The sequence below is a fragment of the Daldinia loculata genome, assembly GCF_022478755.1.
Source record: "Daldinia loculata strain CBS 113971 unplaced genomic scaffold F4817scaffold_35, whole genome shotgun sequence".
Classification (NCBI taxonomy): Eukaryota; Fungi; Ascomycota; class Sordariomycetes; order Xylariales; family Hypoxylaceae; genus Daldinia; species Daldinia loculata.
This window is the reverse complement of record NW_026054889.1, coordinates 219,095-244,720: the sequence shown is the minus strand read 5'-3', so window position 1 is coordinate 244,720 and position 25,626 is coordinate 219,095. Positions and strand designations below refer to the sequence as shown.

Here is a 25,626-nt window from a genome sequence, read left to right as displayed (position 1 = left end):
TTTCTACAGTAAACATTAGGTCGCAGGTGCCCATTTACACATACAGCAACTTCGAAGCTGGCCTTCTTTCTTTTTCGAATCACTATCATTAATCTCAAATACTAAACTTGATATTTCCCAATATGCCTTCTTTAAGTACAGCACTTTTGGCTCTGGCCGCCTCAGCACCGGCAGTTCTAGGCCACGGCCACGTTCGAAGAGTGATCGTTGACGGTGTAACTTACCCGGGCTATGAGCGTTGGTCAAACGAAGATCAAAGCCAAGCTGTCACATGGCAATTCACGACGGAAGACGAGGGACCAGTTCCGGTAACATCACTCAGCGACCCCGATATCATCTGCCATCTTGGAGCGACAAATGCCCAAGCCTCGATCCCAGTGGCTGCCGGTTCCCAGTTACAGGTCGTACGTTTTAATACGATAGGCGGCTTCGAGCACCCCGGTCCCGAGATGCACTATCTCGCTCCGTGCGGTGATGCTGGTTGCGCCAATGTCGACAAGAACAACCTTCGATTCTTCAAGTTCTTTGAGAACGGTCTCGTTCAGGGCGGCATGGCAGATAGCCCTCAGTGGGAAACCCAGAAGTGGGCTACTACTGAAGTCCACAAGAACGTTCAGCCGGAGGGAGAAGGGTTTGTTGACACATTCACGGTCACCATTCCTGCGAACATCAGGCCTGGCCCTTACGTCCTTCGACACGAGATTCTTGGATTGCACAAGGCCCATGAAGGTCAAGCAGAGTTCTACCCTCAGGTTGGTAGAACCTTTACCTCCGAACCATTTTTGCATGCGTATTTACTGACTTGAAATAGTGCATCAACCTCGAGATTTCAGGCTCTGGTGACCAGCAACCGGAGGGTGTGCCTGCTACCGAAATGTATCACAGCAGCGACCCTGGTGTTGCTCTGGATATCTGGGTCGATCTTGAGTCGTACCAAATTCCCGGACCGGCAGTCTCTAACCTCTCCTTCAAGCGGGATACCAAAGCACGCGCTACCAAGCGTCACCCCCGAGACCTCAAGCACTAAATTCTCTCGCCGGTTACTTGAGGTAGACTTCCAGCAAGTCTTCTAAAATTATCTCACGAGCTATTACTGTATTCTATTCATTTTCTCTCCGCCTGCCCTGGACATACTTTACATTTCGCATGTACAATTGATTAAGATGTATATACTTGCCTTTTATATTCGACTTGTCTAAGATCTGGCCCTGTCTTTGTACAATATATAAATATCAAGAGCTTTACACAACGCTCGCATACTACCTGCTACCTGTTTTATATGGACGATTTTTTGACTTGCCTGATATCCGCCCTGATTTCCTCTCATTGCGATCTCTGGGAAGCCCTTCCTAGGCCTTACGCCTTTTTGTTGGGTCTCGATATTGTAAATGGCAAGTTGCCTTTATAATTACGAGAAACAACTATATCAACCCTTTACCGAAACAGGCAGTGAGTAGCATATAAGCGTTCCATATAAGGTACCTATCTAATCTGCATAGAAAGGTTGGCAAACCAATCTGCAAATAGAGCAATTCAAGATCCGTCGATTCGGATTAGCTTTCTCGCCGCGCACACTATTCATTGTACTTTGACAAAGATTCTGCGTCGAAACAACCATACAGTGTGGTCGATTATTACTGACAAGGAAACGAATATGAGATTGATAAAATTTTTCTTTGTTTCTTTACAATCCCTCGCATGATGGCTAAGTGCCTTTGTGAATGTCTCGTGGCATTATACCGCCACATTATTTATCATATTCCGAACTTAAACTTTTCAATCTAGAAAAATTCAGTCGATTCTATCAGTGCAAGTCCAACACTCTGTTCAGGATATTGCATTTCAAAAGCGAAATGGAAGCGTCAGTTCGTCAGCAGCCCCGGCGTGCTGCCCGGGATAAACATGGATTGGGTAGCCTACCACTAAAGAGCCCCAAACAAGGACATACGTCGGGTCCAGGATCGCCGAAGAAATCGCCCAGAATTGAAACGAGGTACCGCAGGAAGAAGGGGGCTATGTCCCATGCGAAAGCAAGAGCATTAGCGACAAAGGCTCTTGAGAAGAAGGTATCCTCAAGGGATCATGAATCTGCATGGCTGGAACAGAGTGGGCTTCTTGGTGTTCCCAAGAGCTTTCCGCAAAAGTCCCCTGGCATTCAAGGCCTGGCGTCCCCGAAATTACCCAAAGCCAAGCGAGGCCGCAGTAAGAAGAAGAAGTCGGAAGAGGACATGTACATGGATGATTTCCTGCTTTCCGACGACGAATTTGGACATCCCGGCGACCTTCGGAGAGCGGAACGCTGGATCCCTGATATGGAGCATCGACGCCGGCTAGACCAGAAGCCTAAAAATGTGCCCTCTCAGTTATGGATGTCCTACTGCCTCATGGATGACTACATGTATAGACAATCTCTGACTGACGAGGAGGTTCTGGAGCATCCCCTTATGGACGACGTTTTGGCGTTTCAACACGGCGGTAGCAGCGATAAGGTAGTTCCACCGCCTGGTTTTCAATGGAACGAAAGAAGGAGATTGGTACCTATTCTAGAGAATTGAGCATGAGAAGAAGCCAATATGGCATTGACAAAAGTTCTTGTAGTTTAGTTCACTTGCCTGTGTATGAATTTTCAATAAAACAAACACTTATGGTATTTTAGGTTGCGACTTGAGTGATGCTTGTAAATTGTGAGACATTCATAATTGGTAAACTTGTACTGCAATATGAAATGGTAAGTCCTGTATCATTAGGTGCCTAGGTGGCTAATTAAATTCTAGATTCAAGTATGGTAGATATAATAATGAAAATATCAAATCAAGATGCCTTCTATAAGTTATTAACTCATTAGAACTTTATCTCATCAACAAGGATGAGACTTAAGTGAGAAGAAATAATGTGTTAACAAATGGCTGAAAAAAGGGGACACGGTTATGTTAAAAATGCCCCGCGTTCAAAAGAATTGCGTGATTGATTGAACTCCGCTTCAACGTTCCCTCATCAACAATCATTCAAGATTCGCCTGAATAATTGATCTGAGATCAGTCTGCCTTAACAAAATGACCTCGTCATCGGAAACAGAAGACGGGGCCTCCAGGCCTCTCCTTGCCGACCAAAGAGATGAGCGGGATGCTAGCTCACCCGATGGTGATGCCCCGCCACCAGCTCCAGCTCCAGCTCCAGCTCGGAATGTAGGCACATTCACAAAGAACCTCGGCGCTCTCGAGGCTTTCGCCATCGTTATCAGTGTTGTTATCGGGAGTGGCATATTTACCTCCCCTGGATCTATAGACACCAACGTACCGTCTCCGGGCGCTGCTTTGGTTGTTTGGTTAATTGGCGGCGTCCTTGCGTGGACCGGCGCCTCGACCATGGCAGAGCTGGGAACAGCGATTCCCGGCGAAGGCGAGTTAATCTCATATATAAATCATCCTGCATACGTGTAAATGAGGTATAGTGGCTAATTTATATCATAGGCGGAGTGCAGCCGTACCTTCAATACATATTCGGAGATGTCTTCGGCTTCCTCGCCGCCTGGACATGGATTGTAGCCGTCATGCCGGCCACCCTCGCCATTCTCAGTATCGTGTTCGTCGAGAGCATTTACTCTGCAATGGGCGTAACCGATCAGGCCGGGAAGATTGAACATAAGCTATTTTCTATTCTCATTCTGGTCGTCATCAGTGTCGCCAATTCTATCAGTACTAAAGCCAGTACTCGCCTCAATAACTTCTTTGTGGTCACTAAGTTCATCAGTATCGCGGGAATCGTGATAGCTGGAATAGTAGTTGCCATACTTCAGACCACCGATCCGGAAAGGGATATTGGAGGGCGAGACTGGTTCAAGAAGCCTTGGTTTGGCAATCGAGAAGTTCTTAACCCCGACGGGAGCAAGACGGATTGGAATGAGCTTGGCGAATGGGAGATTCTTGGTCATTATTCTGCTGCGTTATATGGGGCATTATGGGCTTACTCTGGATGGGATAAGGTGAGCTTCTATTCAAACAATTTTGGTCTAGATGAGTTGCTCAAATAACTTCGCAGGCAATTTATGTCTCGGCCGAACTTCGATCACCAGCGCGTCAACTTCCACTCGCGATCAATAGCGCCATCCCGACGATAATACTCTGTTTTATCACCGCGAACGCTGCCTACTACATATTACTTCCATGGAACGTGGTTTCGACAACGGATAGTGTTGCTGTGGTAAGTACAATATATCTAATATGATATGATATGATATGATATCTACTAAATTGTTGAGTAGACCGCTATAACCCGTATTCTCGGACAAGGGTTTGGCATCGCCGCCGCTGCTCTTATCTGCCTGGTCGTCGCCGGCTCCCTTCTTGGCAATTCGTTTGTCGCTGGTCGCATGGCGGTCGCGGCAGCAAACATGAACTGGTTTCCTCGTATCTTCGCCTCCGTCGGGTACATTGGATTGAAACCTAGGACGGAAGATGAGCAGATATTTCCCAGTACGGCGCGATCAGATGCTCCCATTAACGCGATCTTACTCTCGACTATTCTTTCAGCCCTATACATCCTTCTTGGGAATTTCCGTGCTCTCTTGACATTCAACGGGCTGGGCGAATATTCCTTCTTCTTCCTAACTGTTCTAGGCGCTATTGTTCTTAGATTCCGCGAACCAAGACTGCGACGACCATATAGACCATATATTCTGGTCCCGATAATATTCGCAGTAGTCAGCGGGTTTGTGGTAATTAGAGGTGCCTTCTTCGCACCTGTGTTAGCACTCGTAGTTATCATTGTATGGATAATTGGCCTTGGGTTCTATTGGGTCAGGAAACGATTGGCTTTAAGACAAGAAGAATAATTGATGGATAGTTCTCTGCTTTTGCAAGGGCTCTTATTCCTCGCTGACATATTCGCGAGAGACGGATAGTTCTTCGCGATCCTCCACCGCCGGATTCAGTTGTATTACATATCGTTCACGATCTCCCTCATTCACGCTATCACTTACAAGGCCATCCATGTCGACGTACTTCAAGATGAACTTGCGTCTTAATGCCCGAACGCCCTTATAGATGGAGCGCGCCCCGAGTTCTTCCTTGTACGACTTCCTAGCTATCTCCTCGCAAACTTTTCCGTCTTCAACTACGCGGATATTCGTATGGCCGACCAAGTGGTTGGTTCCTTCGTCGATAGGGCGTCGAACTTCATCTATAAATTCAAGAAGGAATTTGTGAGCGACGACAGCTTGCTCACCCTTGTCGAAGGGAAAGAACGGTGCAATTTCGTCAATGCGGCCTGTAACTGCGGGCTATAAAATAGTCAATACGATATAATGCGAGGCATTTTTCCAGTGTAGATAAATGAAAAGCAAACATAAACTAACCGGAAAACGGCTCATGTAGAGTTCTTCGAGCTCGCTTTGGAGGGGCTCAATCGATACATTCGCCACATCTTCATCTTTGCTACACTTAGCAAGATATTGTGAATGGAATCGAGAGATGGCATCATCCCCCAAGTTCGTAGCTAGGATCCAAATAACTCTTCGACAATCTAATTCGGCATGATCGGACTCCCCGCGACGATCACGGTACGTGCCTAGTAGTATGTAAGTTCTTCATATACCAGGAAAAATACGGCTGTGGAAAGGCGTACCATCATCCATGACCTTGAGTAGTGCATTCAGTGTGTTATAGTCTGTTTTGTCAAACTCATCTAAAAACACAACGCACCGTTTTCCTTGGTTATCCACAAGGAAGTTACTTAGTGGCGCGCCATCCCTATTGTCCTCATACCCACATGGACTACCAAATAGCGCCATCTGGGAATTGATATGAGTACAATCAATGGTAACATGCCGAACCGACAGCAAAGAACCCATCTGGGTAGCGAGTTCTGTCTTTCCGTGGCCGGAAGCACCCGCAAAAGCTATCACAAGAGGCTTCTCGGTGTCTTGCGCCATATGAGTATAGACTGTGTCTATAACTAGCTTCGTAGTTAACTCCTGGCCAATAATCCGGAAAGGTAATCTCAGGAGCGCTGTCATTTTCAAGGCTGCGGCTATCTGGAGCATACGCCTTGCGGGTTTTCTGAGACGGCTAGCCCTCCAGAGATAATATCGAGTCGTCAGATCAAGCGACTTGGCTAGTATAAGTCTGTACTTGTTGACACACTATTTCTCGGAATCCGAAATTTCATCGCTGTCATATTTCGTCGCGATTGGTGTTTTGACATAGTTCTTCCACATTTCTCTAGGTATCGCTAGAGGGTCTGCTCCGTAGGATAGCAGTAATTTGATCATTTCCAAGCTGGCGTGTCCATTTCCTGTAGCACGCATAATGGCAAATGCTAACAGCGGGACGTCTTCGAAGTCTCTAGAATTGGCATCGCCGTTATATTCGAGAATCAGCTGAACGATCTCAGCGTTTCCAGTGTCAACTGCATAGGTCATAATACGAGGGCCCTTAACGTAATGTTCCAGAGACCTACTAACTTCCTCTCGAGGAAATCGTTGGAGGTATTCTTTGATACTTCTCTGGCTGCATTTCTGCGAGAGTGCAGTGGTTAACGTGTCAGCGGAAAACTCAGCGGAAAACTCAGGGCACTCCCATGAAAGCGCGATCTCTGGGGGATGATCGGAATGATCAAATTTCAACTCTGGAAGGTAGAACAGCGATTCTGCCGTACGGGGATGAATTGGGCTGTCTCGGGGCATCACGGCTTGTTGTGCTCATGTAAGTGGAGTTCTACTGAGGGGGGAAGGTAAGAATCAGAGGACTTGACAATAGTGGAAATAATGATATATGAACTGTATAGGACTTAAATTGACCAACTGAGATTCTTCGAGAGTGAAGGGTGAAGCCTGATTTATATACACATTCTTGCTAAGATGTCTGGTGCTATACCTGGCAGCAGTCCGCTAGCCACTCATCTCAGCGGACTATTACAGAACTAGAGATTTCATATTTGGGTTTCCAATCACTAGCTAGTGACGGGTACTAACATCGTTTGAAAGAAATATTGATACAGCTTCGTTTGACCGAAAACGCACGTATCCAACGTAGGGTATGTCAACTACAAACGCCGCCACACACCTTGTATTCTAGACTAGTACATTGGTGCTAACCGGCAAGGCATCTGGCCGTCAATGGGGGCCTACCATAAGTTGATAGATCACTTTGGGTCTCTATCAGCGTTTAGACGGTAACCGGCACCTCCCTAACCGTTTATAAAACTTTCAATACTTTCTACCGCCTGTTTCGTTTGCTGTATTACTCACGGTAGGTACATCTAGGTATTTCCTCGTCGTTTGGGAATCTAACCTAGGTAATTTCTACGGTACGTACCAATGTAACCTCCCGTTATTATTGGAACTCCTTTTCCTGATGCTCCATTAGTAAAAATACCGGGCTGGTTCCTTCTTGCATGTCTAATATGTGACTTGGAAATAGTTGCTATCGATCTGTTCCGCGTTCTATCATATCAACCCCTATTCCAGATTACGTACCAGGTACCAGGTAGGCCCGAGTTCCGGGATTGCACGAGCCAAGCGGGGTTGATAGCTGACGCGAAAAACACAACATGTTGTCAAAGAATGGAGGAGAGTTCCCGAACCTCGCTAATGGTCGTGTCAAATACAGCTTATAGCCTTGATAGACAGGCCTCGCCAGTATTGACGCTGGTTGGATAGCTATAACACACTCGTTGTATCAGTATCATCAAACTAGGTGCTGGTCTCTGTAAGTGTAGTAATTTTCATCTAGTCCCTGAAAAGCACGCTCGAATTCCCCAACCTCAGTCTCGGTGGCTGCTAAGGGACGCCATCTAGCATAGACACTTATAGGTTGAGGGGAAGACGACATGATAGAAAAAGATAAATTATATAAGGAGATACTTAGTGATTGCGCATATAAGACAGTACATTTAGAATAGTATATCTAGAAGACAATGAATATATGAATAAGAAAAGGTATGAAGCTAATGGCTTTTGCGCCGTTGCCGTAGCAACAATCACGCGTCATTCTTAGGCTACTATATTCTGCGCTTAGGCATAATGAAATATTGCCAAGCTACGATAAGTATTTAGTGAAGGCATTGGCATTATGAATATTACCCCTTTTCATTACGTCCGCGCTGAACTTGGTCGACCCATCATCCCAAAATCAAACGAAGTTGGACATGAATTCTGATATTATTAGATAAGTGCCTGCATTATATTTGATACTTCTATAGTCTTAAGTATCGCTATTTGGCTTTGGCGAGAAATAGGTACATACTATAGGTTAGAGGGTTATGTGTACTATACATACCCTAATATGGCCAAGGCAATATGGCAAAGTCCTAGGTTAAACAGCTTTCTTAGTCTAACAGGTAAGCACCTATCAGCAAGGTATTATTTTTACCTATAGAACAAGGCCGCGAGGCTCCCATGGAATCTAAACGTACATCCTATAATAAAACCAAGTTGGAATCCATTAGTACCCCGCCATTGCTTTCATCAAACCCATAGAGCTTCAAAACTTATTAAGTTGCCTTTAGCTATGGCCAGTACAGAACGGATCTTGATAGACCCAAGTTGGAAATACTTCTCAACATCTTCTCAGCGGAAATCCAACATATCTCAATACTGTCCTAGGCAGCCTTATCTTTCCCTTACCTTACCCCTGCCTGACCTGCCAGATGCCGCTCTGTTCGTCCGTCGTCTTCAACTCACAACAACCTCACATGACCAAGGTTATAGTGGTAACCCCGATAAATATGGAACATATGAGGGCTCGTTTACTCACTTTGACGTTCAGGTGAAGGAGCCAACTGGTCAAGATCGGGTCAAGCGTCAAGAATTTGCGCGAAATATCCGTGCTTGTCTGGAGCCAAGAAAGCATGTTGTTTATTGGGTTCTTACCCCAGATCTATCATACTCTGTTCGAAATTCTAACCATGGGCCGGCCAACGACTGCGCCTGGCTGTCTGTTATTCGAGGCGGTGATACGGTGCAAATCGTCCCCAACGCTGAATACCCAGGTTGGATCAACTTTGTCCTCGAGGCATGCATTGAGGTTTGGATCGAAATAATCGAAAATGCTAATTTGTCAAGATCCATAACATACACGTCAAGTGTCCTCTCGATGTATCATGTACTTGATGGGTTAAGAAAAGAGATTCGTCTCGTAATCATTGAGCCGTCAATGGATCTCGAGAGCGATATATTACAGATTTCCTTGGAGCATACCTATTTAACTGATAATGACCATCTTACGTACGAGGCACTCTGGTACTGCTGGGGAAATGCTGGAGAACACTGCTGCATATCATTAAAAGGGCCGAACCAATCCCTACCAGCAATTGAAACTTCGATAAGCAGGAATCTTTTTCTTGCTCTCAAAGCATTGAGATATGAGCGTACTGCACGGAGCTTCTGGGTCGATCAGCTATGTATTAATCAATCGGACTTGGAAGAACGTGCTGAACAAGTCGCGCTGATGGGCGACATTTATACGAAAGCGAAGCACGTACGCGTATGGCTTGGGGAACTAGATGAGAATACAGGTATTCAACCCTCCACAGGTATCCGATTATCTTGCGGACTACATTGCATTCGTCCCCCGGTCTCGTTTAGATATCTTAACAGTGTTGATAAGTGCGCTAGAGATGAGAGCAACAGATCCCCGTGACAAGGTGTTTGCGCTTCTTCCATTTGGGAAAGAAACATATGATATTAGAGATTTACCAGAATTGGTGAAACCAGACTATAGTAAAAGTGTACGACGCGTCTATGCCGACTTTACACGCTGGTGGATATGGCACCATCGTTCTTTAAGGATCCTTTCCGCAGTACATACGCTTACTGGCCGCACATGGCTTAACATGTCCAGGTGCTATACATCCGACACGGATTATGGGAGAAAGTCGGATATCCCTTCTTGGAGCTTCTGGTCCGATGGACGTAGCGAATGGAGGCGAGCTACGCTCGGTCTTGAAGAACATGGACCATACAATGCTAGCAAGGGATTTGAAGTTGATATCGATCTTCTCGAATCTACTATAAAAAAAGTCAGAGTCATATGAATTGGCTCTAAAAGGAATCCGGATCGGTAGAATATGCTCTACTACACACTATCCTTTCCACCGTAGACCTTTGGTATCGGAGGCCGTGCATCAAGTCTACGCCAAAATCTTCGACCCGGCTGGTACGGTCAGTACCTGGCGACACGCAAAAAATATCACACATCTTCCACTGCTCGATCAAGGTCAGCTGCCTTATCACTACTTCGCCCACTGGCGCGATGTACCTAGAGACTCGCTCGATTCCAGTGCAGGGCAAACGGACCCTAGCGCCCCCAATTATCTCCCATGTCACGGGAAGTGCATGTTCTCTACTCAAGAAAACGAAGGCCTTTGCCCGAATGGGGCTCAAGTTGGAGACATAGTTGTGATACTGTTCGGTTCGAATGTCCCCTATATATTACGGGCCGGCGCTTCACCAGGCCAATATTTCCTTATTGGAGAGTGTTACATCGACGCAGTTATGCATGGTGAAGTATTTGACAAGGGAGTTGTCCCGAAAGAAGAAGTATTCTTGCTAGTCTGATATTTGCCAATCATTTATGTATAGTTACGCCTGGGTGCTTTGAGCATTGTCACAGATTGTACGCAGGGAACTCTCAGCTTCGCGGATAATCACTAATTCGTACTCGACTGTCATCCCATAAGCCTGCCAATACTGTTCTCTTGCCAGTCCATGGAGAACGTGAATGCATTACTGCATAGTTCTATTGGCACATTAGGGAAATGATCGAGATTTGGTTCTGACGGTCATTCAAAAAGAAAGGCATACATACGTCAAGTAGAACAATATCTCCAACTTGCCATTCAATTAATACCTGGAGAGATTCTGCCAGTGAGAGTGCTAAGTTGAGATACTCTTTCTCTATCGGTGTACCATCCCCATACTCAGGAGGTGGATGGTATGAGTCGTCGTCGCCTCGGTAGGGAGGCTCTGTCGCTCCATGGTACTTGCTTCGGCCCCATGCACTCGTAACATTACCAAACCATGTGGATAGACCGGTATCTTCATGCTTCCTAATGACTATGCTCATCATCAGTTTCAGAGTTTTAGACGTATGAAGTCGAGGACCTTACTTGGAACGATATGCGTCACGCTCAGTGACCCATCATCATGCCATTGAAAGTGGTTACTATGCCGTCGGACTTCCTTTTCAATTTTCTGCCTAATAACCTCCTTATCGTCACCTGGATTCACATGTTGGCCGTATGCGCCAAGGACACTTGTCCCTGTATTTGATTTCACGTCCTCTAACCCATATCTATATACGTATTTGACCCCCTTTTGAAGCAACTTCTCGATAAACTCAGGTGCTCGTCTCTTCAATGCGGCTGCTAGGCCAAGACTAGAGATAATTGGTGTCTCGCCCCCTAAAAAGCAAGTTAGGTCATGACAGAATTAGACAAGATGTTGGATATTCTAATTAAATACCAGACTCGGGTGCTTGTAAACAAGCAAATGTTAACCACGAGGGGTTTATCGTCGACCAGCCGTACTCATTATGAGGCCAGATAGGAAGTTCTGGGGGCCTCTTGGAGGTTAGCAACATCATTAGAACAAAGGCTGCCAGACTTTACCCTTCATTTGCTGTTTTGATATTCTTAGCCAGCACCGTTCGTAGTGGCGGTCGGCCGACTTCTTCGTGAGGCAGAAACCCGAATGCATGAGCTACGTCACTGTATTCTTGTGGCGTCTTAATAGGTAGCCCGCGAATGAGAATCGCGCCACCATGCTCCCTCAACTTATCGAACAAATCGCCAGATTCTGATAGTCTCTTTACAGTTAATATAGACTCTTCTAATGTAGTATACCACTCCTTGGCTGGTTTCAGTGCCAATGGGAATAATGTGTCGGTGTTCAACCCAAAGCTGGATGTCTCTTGCTGGCCAGAAAAGGTAAAAACTTCAAAGCGATCATATTCAGACATCTTGGACTAGCACACTTAGATTGCAGCAAGCTGGATTAACTTTTAACCTACCATGTAGTCCTGTTAGCATTATATCTCGCGATGACCAAATTCACCCACAATTATAGTGAGATGTAAAGCTTTCTTTCTTCCACGAATCGTAATGGGCTCAAAAGACGTCAATGGTATTTGGAATGTCGCAACTTATATATCCCCGCAATTCCCGTTAAGCAGACCTATTCATTGGCTGTTCACCTTTAAATTAGGTCGTGCCCCTCGATTGTGTAGCATGCCAAGCTGTTCTGCAGCGTTATTCCATAACTCTTACGGGCGTGAATGGAGGCTTGACTCGCTTTACTCTCCTCAGGAGGTGAGTACCTGGCCATGCTATTCATGATCGGTTAAGCAGATATTCGGGAACTGCCACATGCGTACGCAGCGTCCCAGGAACCAGGTTCAGGGCACGATGCAACTTAACAGATTAAAGTAATAAAAAGCCGATTCGGAGCACGCAATTGCTAAAGTTCTAGCCGAGGGGCTGATATCGCCGTACTTTTAGACACTTGTATGTAGTAGGTAATTCCTGGACCGAGAGGGGCCAATCTTAAGGTAACTATAAGCAGCTATAGGTAGCTACCTATCTATGAAGAGAGTCAAAAGCTACAGATTTCTACCTAAAATCCGGCTACTCTCTTATATAAACAACTTACAGCCTAATATGTCTTCAGACAACGATATAGCAACGTGTGATCCTATCAAAGCATCACCGCCCAGTGAGGAAGTTGATGTAAGCCCACCAAAATACTCTTGGTATCATGGAGTCTTTTTCAATGCCACAGTTGTTGGTATTTCGGCGTTTGCGGCGCCAGGATTATGGAATGCGATGAACTCGGTTGGTGCTGGAGGGCAGCAGACCCCGTATCTTGTCATGTAGGTAAGGGTTCAAAGGGACGGGTTGGCCTCGACTAATGGAGTATATAGGGCGGGCAATGCTATTCTATTCGCCGTAATGACGCTGACGTGCCTGACTGGGAGTATGATGGCTAACCGATTCGGCTTGCGAAACTCTTTAGTAGTCGGCACAGTTGGTTATGTGATCTACTCGGCAGCTCTATACACGAATAATCGCTACGGTACGGAATGGTTCATATACCTAGGCTCGGCAGTCTGCGGCCTCTCAGCAGGGATTTTCTGGGCAACAGAAGGCACTATTATGCTGAGCTATCCCGAGCCAGAAAAGCGTGGCAGGTACCTGGCTTATTGGCTCAGTTATCGCAACAGCGGCTCTATACTCGGTGGTATTATTAACCTTGCCTTCAACTACCGAGGAAGGACGACGGGTAAACTCGACTGGAGAACCTATATCGTCTTTGTTGTTCTACGTTAGTTCCAACTGTGCTTGTGACAGTTACCAAAGTGTCTAACTTATGTTTTAGAATGCTTGGGGCCAATATCTTCCTTATTATTGACCCCGCCCGAAAAGGTCGTTCGCAGAAATGGATCGCGTGTCCAGCTATCAGATAGGATATCAGACCTTGAAGAGCTAAAGGCCCTGACGCGCGTTCTGTTCCGAAGAGACTTTCTCTTGATGTACGTGTTGGCGAAATCTAAATCCAATAGGTACAGGTACCTAATGTCATACTGACCATGGCTGTAATAGTATACCTTACTTCGTATACGTCACATGGGAGCTCCCATATATTAGTGCCTACTTATCCCTATATTTCTCAGTCCGTTCGCGCGCTTTGGCTTCTCTTGTCTCCGCGATTTCCCAGGTTGCCACGACCCTCGCATTCGGGGCTTTCTTGGATTGGACAGGAGTAAGTCTGAATAAGCGAGCCAGATATGGTTATATAGTTATGATGATTCTTATTGGTGGCTGCTGGATTTGGGGGGTCATCATACAAAACGAATATACGCACCATAAACCAGCCCTGGACTGGGACGATGGTGGATTTGGGAGAGGCTGGGCATTATACATTTTCTGGCAGATCAACTTCTCACTCACGTATAACTTTGGCTTCTGGCTTATCGGCTTCCTAGCCAGGGAGCCCAAAGAGATTGTGAGGTATATGTCGATTGCGAGAGCTGCAGAGTCAGCTGGACAGTGTATATCGAGCGGTATTAGCTCGACTTCATCACCGGTATGTAAATACACAATCAATACATGTCTCTATATCCGTTGGCTAACTTTTTCACAGCTAATATCAGCTTTGGGGGTTAGCTTTGCCCTATGGGGTATTGCTGTCATCCCGGCATACTTCGTAGTTCGCCAAGTGGGAGTAATTCACATTGGCCCTGAGAAATCAACCCCGGATTCTCATGAAAACGATAAGGGGTTAGAAAGGTCATAGCGCTAGTTATCCTTGATACTAACTTTTACTTCCTTCTTCTAAAATCTACATGATCAATAGTTACCCCTGAATATGCTAATGACAGGGCGGTGAGCTGATCCCTTAGATACTGCAAGTCTATCTTAGGTACTCTTGCTAAGCAACAGCCCCTCTATCGACTTAAATAGACTCTTAGGCAGCCATTTCCTCATCCCTTATCAGCGCTGCGAAATCAACATGGCCGTGGTGTCGTGGTAACGAAGTAGGGCTAGAAATAATTCCTCGAGGGGTTTTTCGTAGGACTTAGAGGCTCGACCTCCATGAGGGGCGACAAGCAGGCCAACTTGTTCTGGTCAATCGATTCGAAGGCCGAATCCTAGGTCCCAGCTTTTTTTCAACCTCTTTTTCTTTCGAATAATCACGACTAATTCATTTGCAACTTGGAAGTAAAATAAAAATCCATCATCATACGTTTAACTCATTTATAAAAAAAACATGGAAAGAGGTAGTCATCTCAATAATTATACCTTCTTCTACCACCTAAAAAATCTACGACTTGCCCGTTTCCCTGCTGTTATTAGAGTGGGCTGTAAGTACCATGATCCTGCCTTCGGTTGTTCAAGGTCGATAGCAGTTGAGAAAACTATCTGACTCTCTTTTACCTTTGTTATTTCTTCCTCGTCATTCTCACCCTCAGACACGACACCGATCCTCACAGGAAATAGATGGGCATCCGAATCCCCTTCTGGTCGCTGGCACATTAGACTAATATCGGAGCTGTTCATCCCTATTAGCTGAAAGCCAGCTGGAACACCCTGAAATTTCCTAGCAAAACTATTAACCATGAGAACCAGCACTAAGACTGCTCCCAGGGTGATAGCCAAGAGTACTCCTAATGCCGAATATCCTCTAGCAGAGACATCGAACTCCGAATGTCGCTCGCCATTGGCTCCCGGACCGAACGAGCTGGTCTGCACAACGAATATTCCCTGCGATATGAACCAATGTAATAGAATCGAACCCATCGTAAGTAAGATAGAGTATTTCAGAGGCAAAGAAAGGAAGTATGAAGACCTCTGCATGCCGACAGGCGAGGTCACGCGGAGGGGTTTCTTCCCCTCGGGGCGGGTAAAGCGTGTCCATTCGTCCGCTACCAGCTGTCTTGTCAAGATAGAATTGTAGAAGAGGTATATGAAGCTCACTATCACCTGAGGAAAGTTGGCAACAAGGACGTTTCCGATAAGGTCTACACCCCCCTCACCCTGCGATTTCCAGAAAGAGTGGCCTATCATCGATGGATTGACCTCGAATCCCAACCCCCATATGTCGAAAAAGGATAGATTCATGCCCTGAGTTTTGAGTCTGTTAATATACTCTCCAATGAGACCGGAAGGCACTGCTAGGCCAATACCAAACCTAGGTAGATAGTAATTCCTATTAGTTTAGACTTCAAGGGTATATCAGAATGTATCTAGTATCTAATGTAGAAACACTGACAGAATAAATGCTATAGTCCAAGTCCGAGTACTGACAGCTGTGAACCAGTAACTCTGACATTCGTTCCATTGCGTTAGGCGAAGTTGGTAGAAATCTCCTTTCGCGATGTTGACACCCTTTTGGCCTTCGCATTCTTCATTAGTTTCGGTACTGGGCTCGTGTAGAAAATCAGCGATCGCGTCTCCGATGGTGATTAAAGCACGTCGACGCCTTCCACTTTCCCCAGATGGATTATATCTGCGAAAGTACGTGTTTGTCCAGAGGACGAGCAGGCACTGCAAAGAAGAGCAGATGCAAACAACGACCATAATATGCACGCTGTAATGAAGCCCGCATCTTTCCCCATTGTTACCCTCATCACCAACTAAACAATGATCAACGAGGATGTCTGGAAATCCAGCAGACTTCCCCACTACCCAACCGTCATCCAACGTATCAGCCCATTCTAAGCTGCATACTTTTGAATAATTTCCTGGGTCATATGCGGAGCATAGCCAGTAATTACCAGCGTCCCAGTAGTCCCATCCACTCACCCAACCATCGAGTAGGGATGAGCCATTGTTTTGTTCGGTTGTCATATTCTGAGCAACGACCAAAACAGCTCTTGTGGATTTCAACGGATTCAAGTACTCGTTGACACATTCCCTCGGGTCGAGCCGCGTCAAACTCGATGCATTGGTCTTCATGGTATAAACAGGTGCTAAATCGTATTTGACAGTGCCCCATCTGTCGCCAGATGGAAAATTCCACCACCAACGTTGTGGTAGGGGGTCGCTGGTAGTCCAGTTGTCCGGTGCCGCTTGGAAATCAGCTGTGGCTAAGGCGCGTGGGATTGACACTATAGGTAATGACGTGAATATAACCGAGTTCCAACTATTAATGCCCATTAGCAGTTTATACTCAATATAGCCATGTAGATCGGGGGGCTTACACGAAATGTAAAAGGGCTGCTGTGACGCCGAGAGACAACCACCCGACCACTCTGCCACGAGAAATGTGCCGCAGGTTTGTAACATTGGGAACGCCGATCCTTAGCGATATTCCCCTCGAATGTGCCTTGTCTATTTCATATCGACTAGGCGAGACAAGTAACTGCATACAATAGTTTCCAGAGCTGAGTAGTAGACTAGAAAGGATGTTCATTGCGGCGTGAATAACACTGTTTAGCATGCTCGCTCTGGAGCAGTTGCCGGAAAAATACGTGCCCACTCCACGATAATTCGGATTATGCGTGACTACTGACCAAACTGTCATAGCAGTACTCGCTGCCACCACCAGGGATGCGATTATTAACTGGATCTTCAGCATTGCCGTTTTCTTGGCCATCTTGACTCTAAGGGTGATAGCTCGTGGGTCTGACGGGTTTAGCTCTGGTATGTACTTGGACAGCATCTCTGTTTTAGCGTATCGGGGTCCCCCATCTTTCTCGTCGGAGAGGAGAGGCCTAGCTTGGTTCGCTGCCTCTTCATTATGCGTCGGTGCTGATCCTAGATCTTCAGTTGTTGATTCAATGCTCGTGCGCGACGAAGTATTCGACATTCTGTTGTATAAGTGCTAAAGCACCCGTCAACCCTACAAGACACCTAAGTACCTAAGGTATTGAAGATTATATTTAGGTTCCTATGTTTCTAGGGATGTTGAGTCTAACTATATAAAACGCATAGGCGCCTAACATATTCCTATCCAGGAGGTCACCCCTGTCTCATGGGCCCACTCACGGTCATACATTGTCATCAAAATAGAGGCGCAAGCATCAGACGGGAAGTGTAGTCGATCTCTTTCACATAAGTGATTTCTGTCAAAAATTACTATACCGTTTATTATTATATGATGAGTACATTAGGTAGGTAATGTAGGTAAGTTACTTCGCTTCTGATCTTTGTATTGAGGGTACTTAGAGAGCATGTCTTAGGGGTCTATGAATGATACGTTCTGAAATGATGCCAAAGACGTATTTGGATAATGATAGTCTATAAATTTAACGTACCTATCGTATACTATTATGTACAGTTCAATGTAACTACATAAGCCTTGCAAACCTCAGCTTTGCCAGCTAAGCCACAATATAACCGCCCATAGATGTCAACGGCAGGGGTTATAATTGGCGTGCCAATGAACTAATAGACTAAGTAGTAGGTAGCTTTTCTTAAATCGTTTTCTATCGAGGATTCCACTATAGGAAGTTTGATAGGTTCAAAAGGCGACGGAGTTCTTCCCCTAGGTAAGGTACCTAACTAACTATCATATGTCCTAGGTATTTTAGATATTATTATCAACTAATCGCGATGATACCTTTAGTACAAGTGTTATAAAAACCCCTAGCTAAATCCTTCAACTATGAAGTTAGACTCGCTTCTAAGTTTACAACACAAATCTCTAAAAATGATGCGGGGCTCTTGGTTCCTCGGAGGTATGCGAAATCTCTATATTGTCCAAGGTTAGGCCTTCTTCCATGGATCTATTACGAGCCTCGCTTGCCTTGCCGTTGGATGGTGAGAGAAGACGCGCGGCTAACCAGCGCAGCTTAGAGAAGGAGAACCTGAGGGCAACTTGCTCCTGGATGGGGCGAAGGGTTGGGAGACATGCGCTTAACACACCCACATGGGTCTCGATGATGGTCCAGTAGAAAACTTGCGTATACATCCCTATATGATCTTTGTTAGCGTTTTATATTCTTATAGCCGTCGAGCTATGGGTTTGAAACAGCATACAAGTGCCATCTAGCTCGGCAGAGTCTTCGAGGACAGAGTTGCCATCTACCTCGGTAGGGTCTTCGGAGTCAGAGTGGATTTGGGTTAAAAAGTGAATCCGAATAATCCCGACAATACTAACTAAACCACCGAGGAGGAAGATGCATATGATCAAAGCTTTTCGCGCAAATGGCATCTGTAAGAGCCAAATTTTGTAAATTGGTAGGAAGAGGATCGTAACTAATACATAAATGAGTTTCTGTCCGATAGATAAGTATCATGGCTCTATGAAAGTAGCTTACAATCTGTAGCAACGTCTATAGCTAATGCGGTAGTAAAGAGTGCCTCCTGGTTGACACAGGTGGACTCGAGCTCGAGATTCCATTGCGAAGCAACCGGTGTACATGAAACTAGGATACCAGTTAAATACCTAATGAGACAGGCACTTCATCAAGGGGGAAAAGACGTACACACAAAGGCAAAGGTAAATGCTATCGTCCAAGCGATTATAAGACCAACGAGAATCCAAGTCATTGTCCTAAATCTTGAAGTTGTGAAGATACGTTTATACATCAGGAGGACACTGATTTTGGTTAGTCCTACTGCTGGCAATGTTAATATCTCAAGTGCATATGTTGTCTACATACGCACAATTAGTTATCGTATAATAATAGATAGATTGACATAATATTGAATGTAGGTACCTAACCTACCTTGCCGAAGATTACCGTGGATTCGGGATCTAACGGATATCCGTCATCGTCATACTGTTGATGGGTCCCTAAACCGCCTTGCTGGGTCACTGATAAGTTGTAATGTATTAGAATACTGATAGATTATAAAGATGGTATTTTACCCTACTAATGAGAATATCTATTGTGACACCAATGCTAAATATCTAGAAGCCCACATGTTAGAAATGTTAACACCGGCGGCTTTCTATGGTAGAGAATCTTACCAGAGCTACAAGGATGGTCCAGTCATCAGACGCCAACTTTTGGCCTTTGATTCGGCGAGCCTGAAACCTAAGCACGACGGAAGTAATAGCGATGATAGGGAATGCAATTCCCAACCCCCGTATTGTTGGCTGTTGACTTTGAACCATGGCAACACTATTAGAAAGGGATCAAATATGGTTCTAGAGAAGGGAACAGCAAGGAGTCTCCCCGCATGGACGTCTACAGCTTTTTAAAAAGTAAAGCTACCTCACAGCCTTACTGCTGTATCACCATGCCACATTTACATGTTGGTCAGCTAACCGCATAATCATCAAATTAATTAGTTCGTTTACCAAAAGCCCCCAAACGCAACCATAATGATACGACAATAATAAGACACTCATTGAGTACCTGAGTACCCCTAGGTACTTAGGTAGATAACAAATCATTACCAACTAATCCGTACTCATTCCATCGATTTTACGCGAAAGCCTCGGTCTGCTTACGACACCATTCCACGAATTTAGCTGCGACTCCTGTTCCGCCTTCGGATTCTCCTTTTATCGAAGTCTCGACGCCTGCCGGAAGACTACCAAATCTTCCCCAAGGATAAACATAGGCACCGCTCTTATCAGGTGTCAACTCAGGAGTGAGTGCTGTCCAGAGTTCTGTATACGCCCCATAGATAGCTGGGTATAGCAATAATTTGTCCTGCAACAGTGATAATTGTCAATACATATCCCGATAACAGTTACAAAGCGTAGCACCACTCACAACGATCCATTGGTCCGGACCTGTCCAATGCCGTTGCAGCTCCGTGCGCAAGTTGCCCGGGTTGAAAGCCGCGTGTACAACACCGGTCTGGGATGTCGTTTTGGCGAACTCCCGCGCGAAAAAGACGTTGCCAACTTTGGTCTGACCGTAATTGGGTTTCACTCCTTGATCCGTGGGTGAACCATCATCATTAATAATCATCCCTTGTGGCTGCGGTGAGGCTAGGTGCACGGCGACGGAGCCGGCCCACGTGACGCGCACGGAGGCCGTCGGAGAAGTGGAGGCGGTCTTGGTAAGGAGGGGGAGGAGAAGCTGATAGAGCAGGTACGGGCCCAAACAGTTGGTGCCTACCTGTAACTCGTGTCCTTGCGCGTCAATGCTACCCTTCGGAGGGAACATGACCTACAAGTAAAGACATGTTTGTGTTAGGTACATAGACGAAGCAGGCGTATATAACACACTGGTTAGAGAAGAGGATATCAGAGGAGAGAGACGTACACCGGCATTATTCACAAGAACATCAAGGCGTTGTTGTTGAGCAGTGAATGACTCGACGGCGGGTTTGATAGTTTTGAGATCAGACAGATCAAGATAAAGAAATTCTACGCGACCGTTGCTGGACGGTGAAGCATCTCTGATACTCGAAATGGCCTTCTCGGCCTTTGATGCGGAGCGGCCTGCAACCCAGACGGTGGCATTGTGGGCATAGAGAATCTTACACAGTTCGTAACCCACGCCGACGTAGCCACCTGTCACGATAAAAACCTACGGTAGACAAATGTACGCGTCAGCGATATAAAAGGAGTTGAGGAAGAATGATATAGGAGGTACTTAGAATCTTAGATACTTACTCGTCCGGTTTGATCAGGACAATTCTTCTCCGTGAGAGCCGGGGCCTGAATGAAAAAGATTTGGCTAAAAACGTTCCCCATGATCAGCGATTTCGAAAAGTCAAGTTAGGCCAAATTGGAACCGTACGGACTTGACCGCTTATAAATCAGGTTAGTTAAATATAATAGGTTTGGAAGTTTACCTGGCTATCGTTGAATAAGGTTGGCTTGGATGCCCTTTATCAAGCCACACCTAGCCATAACATTAGCCACAACGCTAATCACGTTAGCTAGGTCAAAGCTAATGTAGTAACGAACGAAGTGGAGCGCCGGAGCTTTCCTAAGAGGTTGTCTATTAGGTAGCTCCTATTAGCTCCCTCCGCTAAATCTACTTTAGGTACGGATTATAGAGGCTTATTATCTTCTTCCCCACCCCCGCATTCCGAAGTGTCGGATCCGTCCACACACTTACAAGTTGTAAGTTACAACTACTTAAGTCTCGGATAAGCGAAGACGTCGAAAGTGCAGAAGGAATATACGAACGATCCAATGCAATGCGCTCAGATACTTGTCTACTAACCAACATATCCTAGGTAAACCGCTAGTCAGAAGGATCACTCGCAATTTATAACTAACCTTGTTGAAAATATCCAACGGCGCAACAAAGCCAAGTATTCCTATTCCTAGCTCTGAGTCAGTCGGTCATCTTATAAGAACTACACCTTGCAGCTAACAATATGTCGTAAGAAATCCCCCAAGCTGCATCCACAGCCTATGGTTTCAAACTGCGAATGTAGGTATGATCTGCGTAACATGTGCTTACGACATATAGGTCGGAAAGCTTGGCCATTTTGGACATAATTCTCTTTGTTACACGATGCATAGGTAAGTAGTTGAGCACTATCACACAAACTATTTTAAAAGACTCTGAAGAGACCGATCTAGATTATCGAAACTACCCAATGATTTATGGGATTCCGAAGAAAGTATCACGGTAAGATCCGAGGTTGATTCCGGCCGTTATAGATTCGTCGGCCCACTACCCATCTATTAGTGAATTCAACCACGGCATCCAGACAGGGTAACCTGTTCAGCACATCTTGCAGCTTGATATCCTTAATTCTAGTAAAGGTGCTCTAGATCTCTTCACGTAGCTTCTTATAGATATCTAGATGCGTTAGAATGTGATATATGGCGGCAGTCTCTGCTACCGACGACGTCTCGCTATCAGCTAGGATAACGACTGCCCCTTGCGTCTCGATCATCTTTATTGGGAGGCCTTCCTTAATCGCCTGCTTCTGAAAATGATGCATAAAATCATGGCGATCCGTATCCACGGCCATACGATTCCGAATACCCTTTAATGAAGCTTCATTATGACTTATCTGCATCTTACGCGTTGATGGCGGGATAAGGAGAGCTAGTAAGCGATTCAGCGGCCAAAACTTGTGGCATTGATGGAGGAGTGTTGCTGCATAGAAATAGTCAATGACAAATTTGACCCAGTCGTAATAGCCCATATCTTCCCCAAACCCGAAGTTGCTGTTGATATCGAACATGGGAAACGCGAACCATTTGCACATATCGACGGGGTTTCCGTTAGCACTATGTCTCTCGAATTGTGCTATGAGTTGGCTAGCATGTTCCTACATCATAGGCTCCTGTTCGAGAAGCGAGCGATGCGCGGAAGCGCTGTCCAATGAGCACCGAATAGGGATTGTATCCTCATCGCTAATAAGTGTGATGGTCTCCTTGCTGAGCTTCATTTTATTATAGAATTGAGGGTGCTTAGGGAAGTTTGCTCGACCTCTGCCATTTTTCTTGTATCCGTATATCTCAGTTCAGGCCTACGGCTTGATTGTTGCTAAGAAGGAAAGAAAGCGAATAATTACCGAAATGAATGAATATATACCTAGTTATCAACTTGGACGCAAGTTCGTACTAAATCAAACCCTGGCTGTATTCCATTTTGAGTGAGATTCTATTAAGAACAGAAAAATTTGAGTAAAGAAGGTCATGGTAAGATATACCTACCTCCTTGGATGAAAATGTACGATAAACCAAACTAGTAGAGATTTATGAGTCAACCGCGGGACTCGGCCAATTAGACGTAAATGGTCAATGTGCCTGTATCTCACTCGTAATCGAGGACGTATGCATGTGAAAACCATCCGTTACCAATGTCAAGGCTGAGGTGAGAAATTGACTGGGATTCCGTGAAATCATGATCCCACCCCTACCATAGTGATAGGCAAGACTGTCTTTGCACCCCTCCCCAGAGGCTCCTATCTCACCAATATTGGCGAGAGATTTGGGATGGCACACTGCAGGCTAGCTGCACAGGTCGTCTTATTGGCAACTGAATGACTTAAGAAATAGACGGGTATATCGGCTCCTTTCCTCTCTTTCAACATACTTAAGGCCGTATCTGAAGATAGATCGTTCGCTGCACTTACTACCGCAAGAGCCCAGTTTCCCCCCTTGATACATTTCAAAACAGAGCCGATCGAAGAGTAGGGGTTATTGTAAGAATCAACTACAGCTAGCCGTTCTTCTCAAAATAGGGTAACTTTAGAGTACGGCCCTATTAACCCTATTTTCTTAACCGGATATTGGGACTTTATAGCTAGTTGCTACTTAGTTGGGACAAATCTATAAACCAGTAAGTAAGAGGTTCCTTATTTCCAATTTGTAAAGTTTTATTAGAGTAGAAGTTGACCTACATTCGATCCTTGAGAGGACGGGTAATCATCCTTCTCTCTTGGAGTTTTAGAGTCGAGCCGAACCATCCCAATAGAATGGATTTCTTGCAACCACCTCCTCGAGGCATCATCTTCGACCTCGGCGATGTTCTCTTCACATGGTCCGCCAACACGACGACGACCATTCCAGCTCGGAAGTTGAGAGAAATCCTCTCGACGCCTGTCTGGTGTAGTTATGAGCGTGGCGAGATAACTCGGGATGCCTGTTATGAGTTGAGTGCTCGACAATTCTCCCTCTCAGCGTCCGAGATCGCCGAGGCATTTGCCCAGGCACGCGAGTCTCTACAGCCCGACCATGCCATCGTCTCATTCCTTCACGAGTTGAAAAAAGATCCTACTATACAAGTATATGCCATGTCGAATATAGGTAAAGAAGACTTCGAGGAACTTGCAACAAAAACGGACTGGCATCTTTTCGATCGAGTCTTCACCTCGGCAGCGGCAGGCATGCGAAAGCCGGAGCTGGGATTCTACCGTCACGTTCTGGACCATATTAACTTAGCCGGAAACCAGGTCGTCTTCATTGACGATAAAGAAGAAAACGTCAATGCGGCGCGAGCAGCGGGCATCCGGGGGCTTGTTTTCGGGAATTCAACAATTCACATATTGCACGAGCTGTTGGATAGTCCAGTGGGAAAGGGCTGGCGATATTTGTTCCAGAATGCGAAGCAATGTGACTCAATCACAGACAGCGGGATCGTCTTTGCGGACAATTTCGCAAAATTGCTGATTGTAGATACGTTGCAAGACCAGTAAGTCAACCCCCAGGCTGTGCGAGCAAATGTTAGAGGGAATCTGTAGCTTAGCATGATGGTACTAGGACCCTTGTCGATCTCAGTTGGGGATCTAAGAAGACCTGGAATTTCTTCATCGGTAAGAAGCTAGCTCTCTAAACACTGGTGCGTAGCGAGAAAGTGACTTATGAAGACATGTTATCAGGAAAACCAGCACTCATTCCAGGAGGTATTTTCCCTGATGATCTTGATACTACAGCACTCGCACTCAAAGTTCTTCGACCGTCGCCGACCGAAATTGCCTCGCCTATTCTCGACATGATGGCCGAATATGTCAAGGATGACGGCAATTTCCAGGTAAGCCATTATGTGCTAACGTAGCTAGGGTGGTAGTAACGAAGGTTCTTTCGCTAAAAAGCACAACAGACATATTTTGACCGTAGCAAAGATCGAGTGGACCCTATCGTCAGCGCGAACATCCTTGCTTGCTTTTATTCTTATAACCGTGGACAAGAATTCGAGCATACCCTCGAACTCATACACACATTGCTCTTAGACCGTTCCTACATAGAAGGTAGTCGGTACTATTCTTCCCCAGACTGTTGTTTGGGATTCATCGGACGCCTACTCGGGTCTTCAAACGACGATCATCTCCGGATAACGCTGGGTCCGTTGTTAAAGTTGAGAGTGCGTGAACGCCTCGGTCTAAAGGGCAGCGCATTAGATTTAGCTATGCGCGTTGCTACGTGCGTCCAAATGGGGATTGCATGCGAGGATGATCGCCGGGCTTTACTTGGCCTCCAATGTGACGATGGGAGCTGGGAAGGGGGTTGGTTGTATCAGTATGGAACTACAGGGGTGAAGATCGAGAACCGCGCGGTGACTACAGCAATGGCTATTGCAGCACTGTCGTCTCAAGATGTTGTTCCGCAGAGGAATGATACGAAGTTAAGTGGTATGAACGGTAACCAGGTAGTTGTTGAAATAAGAGATGTGAAGTAGTAGAGTAGAGATAGAATTTCGGGTCAGAAAGCGGATCTACGGTGGTTGATTACCTAAACTTACTTGTACGGAGGGGACCCACCTTTACGCGCTTACGCATTAGGCGCCGTCCGTTAGAAAGAAAATTAGT

At 45.7% G+C, this 25,626-nt stretch overlaps 12 protein-coding genes across 12 annotated transcripts; 6 read left to right on the top strand and 6 right to left on the bottom strand.

Moving 5' to 3' along the window:
• The first annotated feature begins 19 nt into the window (after positions 1-19).
• Positions 20-1,207, top strand: F4817DRAFT_342076 (glycoside hydrolase family 61 protein). The gene is made up of 2 exons (XM_049303864.1): positions 20-752; positions 812-1,207. Exons 1-2 carry the CDS (start codon positions 123-125, stop codon positions 1,025-1,027), a joined length of 846 nt encoding a protein of 281 aa, XP_049157695.1. The 5' UTR covers positions 20-122; the 3' UTR covers positions 1,028-1,207.
• Positions 1,208-2,165: 958 nt separating this feature from the next.
• Positions 2,166-2,977, top strand: F4817DRAFT_342075 (uncharacterized protein). The gene is made up of 2 exons (XM_049303863.1): positions 2,166-2,543; positions 2,613-2,977. Exons 1-2 carry the CDS (start codon positions 2,229-2,231, stop codon positions 2,631-2,633), a joined length of 336 nt encoding a protein of 111 aa, XP_049157694.1. The 5' UTR covers positions 2,166-2,228; the 3' UTR covers positions 2,634-2,977.
• Positions 2,978-5,420, top strand: F4817DRAFT_342074 (amino acid transporter). Its single transcript, XM_049303862.1, has 4 exons — positions 2,978-3,399; positions 3,471-3,982; positions 4,039-4,200; positions 4,262-5,420. Exons 1-4 carry the CDS (start codon positions 3,054-3,056, stop codon positions 4,829-4,831), a joined length of 1,590 nt encoding a protein of 529 aa, XP_049157693.1. The 5' UTR covers positions 2,978-3,053; the 3' UTR covers positions 4,832-5,420.
• On the bottom strand, positions 4,235-6,682 carry F4817DRAFT_366341 (P-loop containing nucleoside triphosphate hydrolase protein; the record flags this gene model as incomplete). Its single annotated transcript, XM_049306972.1, has 4 exons — positions 4,235-5,278; positions 5,354-5,565; positions 5,623-6,065; positions 6,141-6,682. 4 exons carry the CDS (start codon positions 6,680-6,682, stop codon positions 4,865-4,867), a joined length of 1,611 nt encoding a protein of 536 aa, XP_049157692.1. The 3' UTR covers positions 4,235-4,864.
• Positions 6,683-8,482: 1,800 nt separating this feature from the next.
• Positions 8,483-10,032, top strand: F4817DRAFT_366338 (heterokaryon incompatibility protein-domain-containing protein; the record flags this gene model as incomplete). Its single annotated transcript, XM_049306971.1, has 2 exons — positions 8,483-9,476; positions 9,532-10,032. The coding sequence occupies exons 1-2, from the start codon at positions 8,508-8,510 to the stop codon at positions 10,030-10,032; spliced, it is 1,470 nt and encodes a 489-aa protein (XP_049157691.1). The 5' UTR covers positions 8,483-8,507.
• Positions 10,033-10,628: 596 nt separating this feature from the next.
• Positions 10,629-11,957, bottom strand: F4817DRAFT_317335 (Clavaminate synthase-like protein; the record flags this gene model as incomplete). Its single annotated transcript, XM_049300792.1, has 5 exons — positions 10,629-10,736; positions 10,806-11,053; positions 11,107-11,400; positions 11,462-11,559; positions 11,608-11,957. The coding sequence occupies 5 exons, from the start codon at positions 11,955-11,957 to the stop codon at positions 10,629-10,631; spliced, it is 1,098 nt and encodes a 365-aa protein (XP_049157690.1).
• A 697-nt stretch (positions 11,958-12,654) lies between these two features.
• Positions 12,655-14,290, top strand: F4817DRAFT_317334 (MFS general substrate transporter; the record flags this gene model as incomplete). The annotated part of the gene is made up of 5 exons (XM_049300791.1): positions 12,655-12,866; positions 12,918-13,318; positions 13,373-13,526; positions 13,597-14,080; positions 14,138-14,290. 5 exons carry the CDS (start codon positions 12,655-12,657, stop codon positions 14,288-14,290), a joined length of 1,404 nt encoding a protein of 467 aa, XP_049157689.1.
• A 431-nt stretch (positions 14,291-14,721) lies between these two features.
• F4817DRAFT_342070 (uncharacterized protein) lies at positions 14,722-17,383 on the bottom strand. The gene is made up of 3 exons (XM_049303861.1): positions 16,698-17,383; positions 15,767-16,639; positions 14,722-15,685 (listed from the first exon to the last, which is right to left on the bottom strand). The coding sequence occupies exons 1-3, from the start codon at positions 17,303-17,305 to the stop codon at positions 14,803-14,805; spliced, it is 2,364 nt and encodes a 787-aa protein (XP_049157688.1). The 5' UTR covers positions 17,306-17,383; the 3' UTR covers positions 14,722-14,802.
• Positions 17,384-17,872: 489 nt separating this feature from the next.
• F4817DRAFT_342065 (uncharacterized protein) lies at positions 17,873-19,596 on the bottom strand. The gene is made up of 7 exons (XM_049303860.1): positions 19,415-19,596; positions 19,318-19,354; positions 19,170-19,258; positions 18,927-19,095; positions 18,759-18,866; positions 18,478-18,696; positions 17,873-18,411 (listed from the first exon to the last, which is right to left on the bottom strand). Exons 1-7 carry the CDS (start codon positions 19,559-19,561, stop codon positions 18,143-18,145), a joined length of 1,038 nt encoding a protein of 345 aa, XP_049157687.1. The 5' UTR covers positions 19,562-19,596; the 3' UTR covers positions 17,873-18,142.
• F4817DRAFT_342063 (NAD(P)-binding protein) lies at positions 19,564-21,208 on the bottom strand. Its single transcript, XM_049303859.1, has 4 exons — positions 21,020-21,208; positions 20,667-20,933; positions 20,169-20,570; positions 19,564-20,105 (listed from the first exon to the last, which is right to left on the bottom strand). The coding sequence occupies exons 1-4, from the start codon at positions 21,098-21,100 to the stop codon at positions 19,875-19,877; spliced, it is 981 nt and encodes a 326-aa protein (XP_049157686.1). The 5' UTR covers positions 21,101-21,208; the 3' UTR covers positions 19,564-19,874.
• A 926-nt stretch (positions 21,209-22,134) lies between these two features.
• F4817DRAFT_317330 (cytochrome P450) lies at positions 22,135-22,764 on the bottom strand (the record flags this gene model as incomplete). The annotated part of the gene is made up of 2 exons (XM_049300790.1): positions 22,135-22,603; positions 22,649-22,764. The coding sequence occupies 2 exons, from the start codon at positions 22,762-22,764 to the stop codon at positions 22,135-22,137; spliced, it is 585 nt and encodes a 194-aa protein (XP_049157685.1).
• A 1,032-nt stretch (positions 22,765-23,796) lies between these two features.
• Positions 23,797-25,513, top strand: F4817DRAFT_366335 (HAD-like protein; the record flags this gene model as incomplete). The annotated part of the gene is made up of 4 exons (XM_049306970.1): positions 23,797-24,512; positions 24,581-24,633; positions 24,700-24,851; positions 24,921-25,513. 4 exons carry the CDS (start codon positions 23,797-23,799, stop codon positions 25,494-25,496), a joined length of 1,497 nt encoding a protein of 498 aa, XP_049157684.1. The 3' UTR covers positions 25,497-25,513.
• Positions 25,514-25,626: the final 113 nt, after the last annotated feature.

Coding starts and splice junctions, on each gene's coding strand:
- F4817DRAFT_342076 (XM_049303864.1), top strand. CDS start 123: ATGCCTTCTTTAAGTACAGCACTTTTGGCTCTGGCCGCCTCAGCACCG. Junction 753..811: donor AAGCAGAGTTCTACCCTCAG/GTTGGTAGAACC, acceptor GACTTGAAATAG/TGCATCAACCTCGAGATTTC.
- F4817DRAFT_342075 (XM_049303863.1), top strand. CDS start 2,229: ATGTACATGGATGATTTCCTGCTTTCCGACGACGAATTTGGACATCCC. Junction 2,544..2,612: donor GAAGGAGATTGGTACCTATT/CTAGAGAATTGA, acceptor TAGTTCACTTGC/CTGTGTATGAATTTTCAATA.
- F4817DRAFT_342074 (XM_049303862.1), top strand. CDS start 3,054: ATGACCTCGTCATCGGAAACAGAAGACGGGGCCTCCAGGCCTCTCCTT. Junction 3,400..3,470: donor AACAGCGATTCCCGGCGAAG/GCGAGTTAATCT, acceptor TTTATATCATAG/GCGGAGTGCAGCCGTACCTT. Junction 4,201..4,261: donor CAACGGATAGTGTTGCTGTG/GTAAGTACAATA, acceptor ATTGTTGAGTAG/ACCGCTATAACCCGTATTCT.
- F4817DRAFT_342070 (XM_049303861.1), bottom strand. CDS start 17,305: ATGTCGAATACTTCGTCGCGCACGAGCATTGAATCAACAACTGAAGAT. Junction 16,640..16,697: donor GCAGCCCTTTTACATTTCGT/GTAAGCCCCCCG, acceptor GGGCATTAATAG/TTGGAACTCGGTTATATTCA. Junction 15,686..15,766: donor TGGACTATAGCATTTATTCT/GTCAGTGTTTCT, acceptor CTATCTACCTAG/GTTTGGTATTGGCCTAGCAG.
- F4817DRAFT_342065 (XM_049303860.1), bottom strand. CDS start 19,561: ATGGTTCAAAGTCAACAGCCAACAATACGGGGGTTGGGAATTGCATTC. Junction 18,867..18,926: donor ATTTACCTTTGCCTTTGTGT/GTACGTCTTTTC, acceptor CTGGTATCCTAG/TTTCATGTACACCGGTTGCT. Junction 18,697..18,758: donor TATAGACGTTGCTACAGATT/GTAAGCTACTTT, acceptor TTTATGTATTAG/TTACGATCCTCTTCCTACCA.
- F4817DRAFT_342063 (XM_049303859.1), bottom strand. CDS start 21,100: ATGGGGAACGTTTTTAGCCAAATCTTTTTCATTCAGGCCCCGGCTCTC. Junction 20,934..21,019: donor GTCCTGATCAAACCGGACGA/GTAAGTATCTAA, acceptor TGTCTACCGTAG/GTTTTTATCGTGACAGGTGG. Junction 20,571..20,666: donor TTCTTGTGAATAATGCCGGT/GTACGTCTCTCT, acceptor CTTTACTTGTAG/GTCATGTTCCCTCCGAAGGG.